The 13,670-nt window shown below is 42.1% G+C and overlaps 1 protein-coding gene across 4 annotated transcripts in view; it reads right to left on the bottom strand.

Annotated features, from left to right (window-relative positions):
* Positions 1-13,670, bottom strand: part of PIK3C2A (phosphatidylinositol-4-phosphate 3-kinase catalytic subunit type 2 alpha) — a 780,848-nt gene that overhangs the window by 423,154 nt on the left and 344,024 nt on the right. For all 4 annotated transcript variants that reach the window (XM_085648082.1, XM_085648085.1, XM_085648083.1 and 1 more), the window contains one exon: positions 7,632-7,774. In XM_085648082.1, coding sequence (XP_085504208.1) covers positions 7,632-7,774 — 143 coding nt within the window. The remainder of the gene's footprint in view (positions 1-7,631; positions 7,775-13,670) is intronic.

Raw genomic sequence — 13,670 nt, 5'->3', positions numbered from 1 at the left:
CATTCGACGGCAGCGGAATGGCAATACGGCCACAAGAGGGCAGCCAAGAGTCTTCCTGGTATACTTTGGAAATTTCCTTCTAAGAGAAATGATATATGATCAAGCCCGTCCGAACACTATGAAAGGAGCTAATGGTATAAACTTCTTCGCCAAGCCGGACTTTTGTCATCAAACAGTCGAGAGAAGATGGCGTCTAAGACAACTAATATCCCCTTATCAACAGCATGGCGCGGAAGCCTATCTTCTCAACCCCGCTAGAATAAAATTCATATTTAACGGGGGGATTAAAATCTTCTTGTCAGAAATTAAGGCAGGGGAATACCTGGAGGAGGTCAAAGCTAAGAAGGGCCCCAGATAAGTCAAAAACAGCACCATAGGTTATGGGAATATATTGACTCAAGGTGGGAATAAAACATAAAGGGGGGGGGGGGGGGGGGGGGCAAAAAAAAAAAAAGATCACGGAACCACTTCACCATAATACCCACTTGTGAAAAAACACAAAAAGCACAGGTATAAATTTAAAATTATAAATTTTAAAGTTAGATAGGCTCACGCACTCTGTAGGGACGTCTAGCCTTCAATTACACTCTACTACAGGCTTGACGGGCGGCCGAGACCCATTCTGATCACCATCCTTCAGGTAACACCTGATCGCTCTATAGAAGGGGGGACAGGGAGGGCATGGAGGGGGGGACAGGGGGAAGGGGGTGGGGGAATCACCTTCACTACTCTCACGGACACTACTTCTACACAAGGGGACCGAATGCATCACCATTGACATTTGCACACATACATGATGAACTGACTCAGTTTAGATTTAAAGGAAAGTTGGACAGGACTCGAGAAATTTTTCAAAAAAAGGGAAAATTAGAAGCTCAAAAGGCAGCAACCCATAGTAAACTTTTTATTACACACAAATGGCAAACCTAAGAACCCTTAGATTTAGATCTATTAATATCTGTGGGCTGAATGAACCCTCTAAAAGACAGAAAATAATGCAGGGCCTGTATTCATTAAAAGGGAATATCGTATGCCGCCAAGAGACACATATTGAAAATAGCCAAAGGAGCCTACTGAATTCTTTGAGGCTCAAAGTCATTGGGGCCACTACACAGGGAGCTAAAGTGAAAGGTGTAAGCATCTTAGTGGAAAGGAGACTCCCTATAAAAACTCAGCGAGTTAAAAGCGATGTACTAGGTAGGTGGGTCATTTCAGAGTGCCATCTTCCTTCTAGCCTTCCCTTCACGCTTTGCTCTATCTACGGCAGCAATCTAGATGATCCTGCGGTCTTCAACTTACTCTCGGGGGAGCTTGCCCACTGGCCTATCCCAATTATTGTATGTGGGGATTTAAACGTTAACTTGCCGTGTAATTGGGCATCGGATAACACATGGAAATATAAAGGAAGGAAACCCGCAGTCTTCCAAGCAATACATAACCTAATGCTTACACATGGGCTGAGCGACGTTTGGTCCAAACTCAACCCTCATCAATCAGGCTATACCTATTTCTCTGCCCCACACCTTTCTTTTGCCAGGTTAGACTACTTTCTGATTTCATCAGCCCTACTCAATAACTGCACTATAGACTTGGCCCCCCGCTTTTTATCTAATCATAATCATCTAATACTGACTATTGGTAGGATGGGGGATTGGACCGATAATTCTATGTGGAGCTTTGAAAAAGCCCTTCTACACGATACCGGATATCGAATTCATATGCAAGCCTGGATCCGGGAATTCCTGCAACACAACATAGGTTCCGCCTCAATTATGATGGTCTGGGATGCGTTAAAGGTGGGCATACGCTGAGAAACCTTAAGCTTCTCCGCCAGGAAAAATAAAAAAGAAAAAATAGCCATGACCATTCTCCTAGAGAAACTAAAAACAGCTGAGATTAAGTTAACCCATCAAATCCTAACAAACCAAGATACAGAAAACTGCTTGAATACAGTTATATTTATTAAAGCTGAAATCGGAATTTTTCTTCTAGATAAAACTGCTGCAAGATACGCAGCCTCCTGCGAAGCTAATTATGAGTGTAGTGATACCATAGGGCACCACCTTGCTGTAAAAACTAGGCAGAAAGTTATAAGCAATGAAATTCTCTCAATACGACTTCAATCTGGGATAGAGACCAATGACCCTTGTTTAATAAGGAATGCCTTCAAAGAATACTACTCACAGCTATATTACGAAGAAAATAATAACTCGGCTGAAATACTCCAGCAAGAAATAAACTACTACAAGGATATTCCTATAAGACCATTGGACCAGGGCATTTCCGAACAGCTGGAAACCTCTCCAACTTGGGATGAGATCTTGGACGCCTTAACAAAACTTCCGAGTGGCAAGGCCGCCGGTATAGATGGCATTCCGCTAGATTTCTATAAAATATTCGCCGCAGAATTAAAACTAGCCCTTCTAGCTGTAATCACTGCTATTTTTAACGGGATTGCACCACCAGCATCTTGGTCAAACGCCAAAATCTCGATTTAAAAAAAAAAGGACAAGTCTCCCCTAGATATGGGATCGTATAGACCTGCAATTATATTAACTGCAATTCTAAAATTTATTCCAAAATCCTAGCCACTCGGATTTCATTAATCATCGAGCCACTGGTCTCCCCCTGGCAGCATGGTTTTATCCCTAAAAAAAACACCACCGAGCATATTAGGAGAGCTATCACCTTGTTTGATGCGGCGCAGGTGGCAGGAGACCCGATGTCCTTAATACTGCTGGACGCTGAAAAAGCTTTCGATCGGGTCTCCTGGCCGTTTTTATGGCACACCTTGATGTGGGTTTTGGGCCTAGAATAATTCAAGCTATTCAATCTCTTTATCTAAAACCCACGGCTTGTATTTCAATAAACGGGGGGCTTACTGACCGGCTGAACATCACGAGGGGTACTAGGTAGGGTTGCCCCTGCTCGCCTTTACTTTTTGCCTTGTATATAGATCCCTTTATTTAAAAAAATCGAAAATAACTCATTAATTATTCCCATGACCATTCAAGGAATTGACAAAAATTCTGTGATATGCAGATGATTTAGCCATTACCAACCCTGATCCAGAAAACGCTATTAAGGTTTTTGAAAGTGAGGCAAAAATCTTTGGGAAAATCTCTGGGTACGCGCTAAATCAAAAAAAAACCACAAATCATAATTAATAGTAAAATTATGTGGACTGATAGTCGAGTTATCACTAGCGCCAAATATTTAGGGGTGATTATATCTGATAAACTGGAAGAAATTGTGCAATTGAACCTTAATCCTTTAGCCACTGAAACAAAAAAGGCTCTTAAACTCATTGACAATTTACACCTAACCTTAGTAGGTAGATGTAATGTCATTAAAATGACATATTTCCCCAAATTACTCTATTTTTTTCGGGCTATCCCCCTTGAATTTAGTAAGACTCAACTTCAAATATTTCAACAAATCTTCTCACACTTTATCTGGGCATATTCACAACCAAGGCGGGCATTGAAACAGCTTTCCCAATCTAGGGAAAAAGGCGGTTGGGCATTCCCTAATATAACACTTTACTATTGGCCTCGGTCCTACAATATAGTACCAAACTTCTAAAGGAGCAGTCTCCTCTGCTCTCGCACACCCTTCCGTCTACATTTTGGTTACTGCTAGGAAAGGAAGCCTCCGGTTGTTTATTCAGACAGATCTCATTTGGCTACTATAAACGTGTACGATTTAAGACACTGATAAATTCGTTCAAAGTTTTCACCAACATTCGTCGAATGTTGGGATTGGGTAGATACAACTATTATACACCCCTAGAGGCAAATAGCAACCTGCCCACCCTTTTTGAAAACTCTTATCTCTCAGGCTGGTATAGGGCAGGCATTATTTAACTCAGGGATATTATATGCCCTGAGGGAACTTACTCTTTTAGCGATCTACAAGCCAGATATGGTTCATCACCACAGGAGGCTTTTAAATACCTAGCAGTTCACGATTTTATAGTTCGCAAGACTGGCGGATCCGCAGGGTTCATAGAAATAGATTTAATTGATAAACTTAGGCTCCCTAAACCCCCCTCAATAGGGTTCATCTACTCTATATTAAATTTGCAGACACCAGATGATTTAGAAAGAATAGCGGACAAATGGCATGCAAAACTAGAGGTCCCAAACAACACAGTCTACAACTCATTGAAAATGCTCCACAGTGATTTTTTTTTGTACTTTACGCCTAGCAAAATCACTAAATGGGGGTCAGGAAAAGGGACTTTTTGTTGTCGATGCGCTTTTTTTGGAGCTGACTCAATTCATATGTTTGCCACTTGTCCAAAAATCCTCCCTACGCTTATTAAAATACAGGCCTTCCAAGGCAAAGTTATCTCCCTAGACATATTATTAAACTCCGCTACTATAATGTTAGGTACTCAAGAGGAGATTAGCAGGATTAAGGGAGGAGCCCTCATTTTCATTGCCATGACCGTATGGAGGATATGTGTTGCATCTCTCTGGCTTGATGCCAAATCTCCGTCTTTTCCTCAGTGGCTCGCCAGATTTATGGCTACTTACCATCTAGAAAAAGCCATATATGCCAAAAAGGGACGTAAAGGGAGGAAAAAAGGCCTTGATATCTGGGGCCCTCTTACAATCTGGCTGGAGCAAGCGGATAAACTATGGATTTACTACAAATTACGAATTAAGCCATAATTGTTTTCCTTTTTTTTCCATGTCTACCCAAAACCACTGTCTTGTTTTCAATATTTGCAAATGTCCACTTATCTACTTTTCTCTTCTCTTTTCCTCTTGTAAAAATGTTTAATAAAATGTTTTTTTTTAAAAAGAAAAGAAATACTGCAATTGGCACCTGGGTGAAGAAAAACTAGAGGTAGTTAAGTCATACCCCTTTCTGGGGAAAATCATGTCGAGAAACTTGGATGATAAAGATCATATGTTTTAGAGTATTAGTAAAGCTAAATCACAGGCAAACAGGCTAAGGCCGTTTGTAATGCTGTGAGGATAACAAGAGTGTGCTAGTGTGTGTGCGTCAAAAATTCCACCCACCCTGATTTATGCATTTGTATTAATTGATGTGAAGATATTGCATTTTTTTCGATAAGACAGAAAGGTTAAATTTGAGGAAACTTTGTGGTTTTAATGCGCAGGCGCCTCTTCAAGATTAGAATTTTGACTAAAGAGTGCCTTTGTACAAGGTCTCTCTGCAGTGATCAGCTGGGATTTTCAGCTATTAAGTGATGTAACGTCATTAAGACATTTTATGAACTTTAAAGTAAGAAAAGTCCCTGTTTTACAGAGCAGCGACTAAAAGTCCATATTAAGTAGGTTTCCTCAAATCTGAGCAGAAATTTAGAAGCTGATCATTGTAGGAAAAAATCTAAATTTAACAAGATAGTGAACTCCTTTAATCCGAGAAAGCCTCAGCAACATTTAACTTGGAATATTGATCATGGTGTTCGATGTTACTGGTCCCTACCACGTCTCGATATTTTACCATTAAAGATTATAATTGCCAGCTGGCATCATTTACCCAGCAGGGATAATATATGTCATTTCTGTAATTATGGTGCCCAAGAACTAAAACATATTTTTTATTTGTCCTGCACTGCTTCTCTATCACTCCTAATTATTTAGCCCACTTACTGAATTATCAGGTTCAAACAACGGCTGACGATTTAGACTTATTATCCCCTCCGAATGAAATGATTTGTATGCCAGATATTGATTTTTAAATGCTTTTTACACTTGTATTGATTATGATGTTATAGTTATAGCTATTTTTTTAATTAATGTTGTTGTTATCCATTTAAAGTAATGTCTAGATTACACAAATTAAAAATTGGCTCTATATCTTAAATCTTTTGTATTCTGCAATGCTGTACTGTATTGTTTCTGTGGGCCGCATAAGAGTTCCAAACCTTCCCAAAAGGTGACTATAACAATTGTCCTGTGAGATTCACTGGTTTAGATCGGAAATTCACATGCCAAGTATGAATAAAAACCATTGAATGCATGTCAAGTTTCTCTTGGCAGATCTTTTAATATTCCTTCTTTTCACTTATAGCAAAGATCTAAAAGTAAGATACATACAAAATATAGCGATAGTACAGACAATGCAGTGCTCAAGTGAAAAACATGTAACTGTCAAATAAACAGCATGGGATTTGTTTTTCATCATATGCAATATCACACATGTAACTTAAATACAAGGATGAGTCCGGGGACGGAGGTTGATGTTTCAACCCATAATTACTGTTTGGGTCTTTTCAGGACCAAGGTCATCAGACTATCATACCAAATGTAGCATAGGCATAAAGGAACCTGCATCAATTCTTGTATGTGGGTTCCTAAAACCTATCTGAAAAGGTGAAATTATGCAGATGACATTCACCTGTACAGGATCGGGTGGAAGCACCCTGCAGTGAAACACACAAGTGGCCCTGTAATAATTGGTCTTACAGCTCACTCAGAAGCAGACGGGTAAACTCTTGTTTCACACTTGAAACTATCTCCTGTTTTTTGTTATGTGTGAGTCTCTGCATCGGTTTACTGTCCACATTGGTACACACAATGATTTTGTTTTATTTGAATGGAGTGGGCTGCATGACCAATTATTATGGGGCCACTCATGTATTTCACATGCTTAGTTTATTTTCCTGCTGAAGTATTGTTTTGCCATAAAAAGTCACCCAGGAGGTGATGTGGGGTTTAGTCATTTAGAGGATGTTCACATGCAACTCCAAAGCCCCCCCACCAAAAAAAACCAGAGGTTAGCAGCAGCATCACATGAGATATAAATGACATCTTAATATATGCAGCCAAACATTTAAGTTCCCACAGAATATGGGAGTGTAGTGCTTACTTTTGGGACTCTGACCTTTGCAAAAAAAATACAAACTCCTAAAGAGTAATTATAATTCACATAAATGTATGAAACTATAGCAGAGTCTATTGGCTCAGTGAACTCATGGATTCACTCCAGGAATCTGTAGTTGACCCCACGGTCACAGGCTCATTCAGGCAGGTCCACTCAGCCTAGGAGGCTTCCTAGGTTGCTAAAATCACAACCATTGAGCTTGTAAAACAATAAGCGTTCATTAACTGTCCAAAGTGCTAAGAGACCACTTTTAGGATGAATGTACACTCTACAATATTATATTTTATGTATTTTTCAAAACACCTAAATAAATATATGACCAATTGATGTTAATGAAATCTCACAAATGTTTAGTGGAACATGTTTTTAATTTGTGTACTCTTTACTGGAGGTGGTTTCAAACCTGAAAAGCCAAAGCAATTTTTGAAGGCAGTGACTTATCACCAATGTTATGAAATTTCATCTAATTGGCACGTTGATACTTCCACAGTTACAACTAGAAAGTGTTCGGTGAGTTACATGCAAGACTAACCAACTTTAATGTTTATGCTCCATCCACATCATGTGGTTAGGGAAGGTTTTAAGTAACTTGTACCTACTGACCAACGACTTGCTATATATCTTACTTTTGCATATAACTTTTTGATTTCCGTCCTGAATATACAACATTGGGTAAAGCTTATGGTGACCATTTAAAAAATATTTATCAATCCAAATGCATTCTAAGATAACACTGCTATAAAACATAGATCACAAGTAGCACATACCCAAACATGGAGTCTTTGGAAAGAATCGTAAGAAGTCGCAGCTTTAGATTTTTATCTAATTTTTCCAGATCGTGTTGCACTGAAATATTACCAGGCGCTGGAGCTTTATAGGCAATGTCAATTGTTGCTGATGGGAAATCAACCTTAAAAGATTTAAAACAGTTAAAAAAAACATCAGTTTGGAATTTTATTTCTGCAAATGTTTGCTTCAGAACATGTGACTTACTGCTGTAATTTTAATTAGACGTTTCCTGAAATGTAATATATTTATCCTGATTTTATGTTTGTGAGAACAATATGCCTATACATGATACAACATGCATGATTTGACCTTGTCTGTGATCATCTGTTTGGAGAGGTAAAATCCTAAACCATATAACTTACACGAGTGGGACACTCATCCCCTTTAAGATAAAGGTCACACACAACACAGAATGTTTCAAAAGATTTTATACATTCACTTATTTTTTGAGAAAACAAATTTTCCCAGTCACGTTATTAAAGGATTTATAATTACACACAAATAACTGAAATCTTATTTTCGGACCATAATTTCCCGAACTAGGCTGGAGTTTATGTCAGCACTAGCCTGACATAAGGTCACAGTTCTATACTTTAACCGATCTTGTTCTGACCAAATTAGTCAAGTTTCCAGAAAAAATGGTTTTCTCATCTGTCTTGATGTAGATACTTTTTTTTTTAATTCTTGGACTCATTAAGGAAGTTAGACACTACTCTCAGTTGCACTGATTTTATTTTAATAGGAATCATTTCAAAAACCCTCTGCATTTTATTTTAAATCCGCACGGTCTATAATAAAAGAATCCTTGGTTGTTCCTATGGTTTGTTCAACAAATACAATTTTGCCACACTCTTTAAAATGTGTGCAGCTTCTAGTAATTAGGTATAAAATTACTAACACACTCCCTCTCTACAAGGCATGAATGTTGAGGCACTATGAGCAACTAAATCAGAAGGAAAGGCCAATTTAAAATTCAATTAGGATGAACTCATGTTTAAACTTTCTTAGGGAAACACACAGACATACTTTTGAAATAATCTGCACTATTCTCTTGCAGTATAACAGCATTAATAAACAAGTTACTTAGTAATAGATTCCTTACCTTAGATTTAGCCGCAGACTTCCGATTGGATCCAGAGATTTTACTTTAGCAGTACCCCTGTGCGTTGGAAGGTGGCACTGGTCAACTCCGCGTCCGTCGTTGGCATCGTGGTAAACAGAATGACGTCGCAGTGTCTACTTAAGACGCCGCCCCAGCGCGCTGACTAGTGCCCTGGGTTTGAGGGGGGAGTGGGGGAGAGGAGTCCCTTTCCCTAGAAGTCAGTTTACAGAACAGGAAGGATGGGTGGGGCAGTAAGGAATCTATAACTAACATGTCTCTTACAGATACATTGTTACCAAAGGGAGGTAACATGTTTATCTGAAAGAGACTGTAGTTATGGATTCCTTACCTTAGAACAGATACCTCAGCAATGCCAACCCCGGAGGTGGGTCTGCGAACTAAGTTCACACCAGAAAGTCCTGGAGAACAGAACGACCAAAGTAGCCGTCTCTACGGACTTGACTGCCTAGGCAATAATGTTTGGTAAATGTGTGCAAAGATGCCCACGTGGCTGCCTGGCAGATGTCAAGGACTGGGACTCCATGCCCCAAAGCAGTAGCAGCTGCCGTAGTCCTGGTGGAATGGGCACACAGCCAGCTTCATTTTTAGCTAAGGAGTAGCAGATTTTAATGCATAGGACAACCCATCGAGAGAAGGTGCACTTTTGCACAGCCCGACATTTCTTGGTGCCCACATACCCAACAGAGAGTGGATACTCCACCCGGAAATCTTTTGTGTGGTCTAAATAGAAAGACAGCGCACGTTTGGGGTCTAAACGGTGGAATCTCTCCTCCTCTTTAGAAGGGTGCAAAGGGGGGGGGGAAGGTGGGCAGAGTGATGGTCCAATGTAGAAAAAGGTAACCTCCGGGAAGAAAAGCGGGCCTTGTGCGAGGGACTACTTTGTCCGGATGAAAAGACAAAAAAGGAGGTTTGGAGGACAGAGCTTATAGCTCACTCACTCTGTGAGCAGAGGTGATGGCGACAAGAAAGGCAGTTTTCAGAGTCAGGAGCCTGATAGGGCAGGTATATAGAGGCTGAAAGGGAGCACACAAGGAACGTTAAGACAAGATCCAACTCCCACTGGGGCATTTCGGAAGGAGAAGGAGGAAAGAGATGAGTAATGCCCTTCAGAAATCTATTTACAATAGGGGACTTGAAAAGACAAGGCTGATCAGGAAAGCGGAGAAAGGCAGATATGGCGGAAAGATAGCCTCCAAGAGAACCCATGGCAGAGCCCTGCTAGGCTAAAGAGAGGATGAACAAAAGTACCTCTGAAAGGGGGCAGAAAGGGGATCCACAACCTTTGCTGCGCACCATGCCACAAACTTGTTCCATCTACAGGCGTATACAGACTTGGTCGAGGGACGCCTGGCTGCCAAGATGACATTACAGACTTCGGGTGGAAGGTCAAAAGCTGTCAACTGCCGCCGCTCAATCTCTACAAAAGGAGGTGGAGTCTGGACAGGTTCGGATGGAGGACCGTCTCCCGCTGCTGCGACAGAAGATCCTACCAAAGGGACAGTCTGATCGGAGGATCGATGACCATGCTCAAGAGCTCGGGATACCAGACTCTTCATGCCCAGTCGGGAGCTAGTCGAGCCTGATCTTCTTCAGCACTGGCAATTGAAATCATTAACGAGCGAATGCCGCCTTGGAAATTCCAGCGCGCAGAATTGCTGATATTGAGCACTCTCATCAGTGGTTAACAGAGATAACAAGGCTCTCCCCCCGCTGCTGAAAGTGAACTTGTACCACCTCCGAGTAAAGACGCCATTTGTGATCCATCATGCACCGACAGCTGAGCTTGTCCGCCCTGGCGTTCAGAGAACCTGCCAGGTGTTTGAACCATCAGGGCCATGCCCTCATGTTCCAGCCATGTTCACAGGCCAAGAGCCTCTTGACATAGGGTCCACAAACCCACCCGCCCTGTTTGTTGCAGTACCACATGGCGGTGGTGTTGTCGGTGAGCACCTGCACTACTCTTCCCTTGATGGAGGGCGAAAGAATGCCTTCAGTGCCAGACGAATCGCCCAGAGCTGAAAAGGTTGATGTGAAGGCCGGATTCCGCCGGAGACCAGAGTCCTCTGATCTCCGCCTCTCCCAGGTGGCCGCCCCATCCCAGGAGTGACGCATCAGTCACCACTGTCAGCTCTCCCCATCACTACCTTTACAGCGAGTTGAGCTTGTAGTTAAAAAAGAGGCAATTTTTTCTGTGAACTTTTGCACTCTTTCTAGACTGGGATATGCTTTGGCTGTAACTGAACTGAGAGTTGCACGTAGGAAGGGCTGAATTTGCAATGGTTGCAGATGAGACTTTTGTATGTTTAAGGTTGTTAACCTGCTGAGTGTCTTGAAGACACTGCTGTTAGCTTGGGCTTTTGATGAGTCAGTCGTCTAGATAGGGGAAAATATGTATTTGCTTCCCTTCTGAGATGAAGACATTTGGCGAAAACCCTTGGCGCGGTAGTGACCCCGAAAGGTAGCACATTGAACGGATAGTGTTGCCTACTGAATGGCGGTGTGCTGGATGAATTGGAATATGGAAGTATGCATCCTTGAGGTCTAATGCAGACATGAAATCTCCTTGCTGTAGCAGTGGTATCCCCTCTTACAGTGGGACCAAGTGAAAGTGTTCTCAGGAGATCTAACTGTCGAGAGGCCTGAGATCTAGGATGGCCTTAAGGTTTTGTCTTTTTTGGGGATGAGAAAATAAAGGGAGCATACTTCATGTCCCTGATGCTGTAAGGGTACAGTTTCTATTGGCCCGTTTGAAGGAGAGATAGAACCTCGTCCTGTAAAAGGGTATGATGATCTTGTGGCATATTTTGTGTTCTTGGTGGAATTGTGGGTGGTGTTTGAGTTCTAGACAATACCCATTATTGATAATGGATAATACCTATTGGTCTGTGTTGATGTCCTGTCCGTGTGAATAGAAATGTAATGTAATGTAATTTATAGAGCGCCTGGTTACACCCGACGGTGTGTCCCGAGCTACAAAGAAGACATCTAGGGTTGCGGAAGAGATTAAAAAGACAGCCTTGAGAATTACAGTAGAGAGAAAGGTTTTAATCTTTTCCAGACTGGTGTTATAGGTGGTTGGGGGAGATGTAGGTGATCACAGTTTTGGAGGGGTGGGAGTTTTGGCAGTAGTTGCACGGCCTCTACCTCTATAATTTGTTGTACAGAAAGAACCCCTGGTAAATTGATTCTGATTAGGCCTGGACGGTGAACTTCGCTCTGTTTGCGGAGTTTTCTGCACTCCGCGGAGCTCGCAGAGTGCAGAAAACTCCCCTTCGCGATGTGCAGCAGAGTTTTTTTCCCCGCTCGCGATCTTTAAGTTCGTGAACGGGAAGTTCACTAGCGCGAGCTGCCGCTCGGGTAGAATTTCTACCCGAGTTGCAGGAATGCCAGCACAAACTGCAGTTCGCACTGCACTCCGCCACTCGCGGAACTTTGCAGAGATTTTTTGTAACTTTGCAACGTTCCGCGTAGCAAACTCCGCCCAGGCCCAATTCTGATAGAAGCCCTGTTGCTTATGGACAGTGCTGGAGTCAGTGGTGGAACCCCTCTGTTTGCACCAGTGTACTGACCCCTGCAAAAGAAACCCCAGTGTTGAGACATTTGTAGGGCACCTATTGTTTTAGCAGTTTGTGTCTTTTAAAAAAATATATTTTCTGGCATTCCATCCACCTCTGGCCCAAACAGATTTTGTCCATCAAATGGTAAATTGAGCAGTTTTGAAGCTGGAGACCCTGAGCAATACGTGGGTCTGATAAGGACACTGGTGTTAACCTCACGGGCGTTTGTGTCTGTGGAGTTTAGGGCACATGGAATAGTGGCATTAGATATAGCCCTGCCTTCTTCCACCAATTGTGTACCACGTTGTTGGTATTGATCAAGGAGGTGTTGCAGTAGTTCCTCCATTTTATCTCATGTGGCACGATTATATCTGGAGAGCAGTCCCATAGAATTTGCAATACACATGTGGTTGGCTGCTTGTGTTTCAACGCGTTTACCAGCGGCATCACATTTTCTACTCTCCTTATCTGTAGGAGGAGCATCCCCTGTGCCGTATGAATTTGCTCTTTTCCTGGCTGTGTGTACCACTAATGAATCTGGTGTGATTTGGTTCTTAATATAGTCAGAGTCCAATGGACATGCTTTATTTTTTTCCAATGCCTGGATTTAACTGGCTGCTTAAATATGTTGTGTGTGGAAGACAAAATACCTTTAAGCATAGGGAGCTATTGAGCTCTTTTTTTAAATCCATTAAATGTTTGAACCAGGAAATCATCTTCTTGTGGGATAGTGTGTCGGGTTGCTTTGTTGTATGCAGCAGCCCTACTGTTGAGATCATGGCAAGATGTTGTATCATCTGGCGGTGAGGGCTTGGATGGGTAGATGTTAGGATCTGTATCATCCAGTGGATCAACATCATAAATATCCCAGCTTCGAAGATGTGGAAGACGTTGAAAAGCCTTTTGTGCCGTGTGCAGTCTTTTGGATATGTTTTTGAAGCAGACAGCTTAGGTGCCTGTTTTGATGCCAAGGACTTTGAGGCTGAACCATCTTTCTGTTCCAAGGCTTTTTTCAGATCCAATGTGCGCTGCTTCAGCTCTGAGTCTCTGCCTGACTTCGGGTGATTCGATGTGGTCTGCTTCAGTGTCAACAATGAAACAAACTTTAATGCCTTATATTTTTCGATGCTAGTCAAAAGCTTTACAGGAGGAGTGTAGTTGTGTTTGCGCGCCTTTTGGTGGAGACCTCTATGGCCCGAAAGCTGGTTTGGTTGGCTTCCGCTGAGATACTCATCTGCCGCTGTCTGCCCCTCTGTCTCTTAAGTTTCTTGTTCGGGGTCTAGCGACTGTTCCTGCATCTTTTGCGCGTCACTGCATGGTGGCGTGGGCCCAACGAT

This window comes from Triturus cristatus, chromosome 3_2 (genome assembly GCF_964204655.1).
Source record: "Triturus cristatus chromosome 3_2, aTriCri1.1, whole genome shotgun sequence".
Classification (NCBI taxonomy): domain Eukaryota; kingdom Metazoa; phylum Chordata; class Amphibia; order Caudata; family Salamandridae; genus Triturus; species Triturus cristatus.
This window is presented reverse-complemented; position numbering and strand designations above follow the sequence as displayed.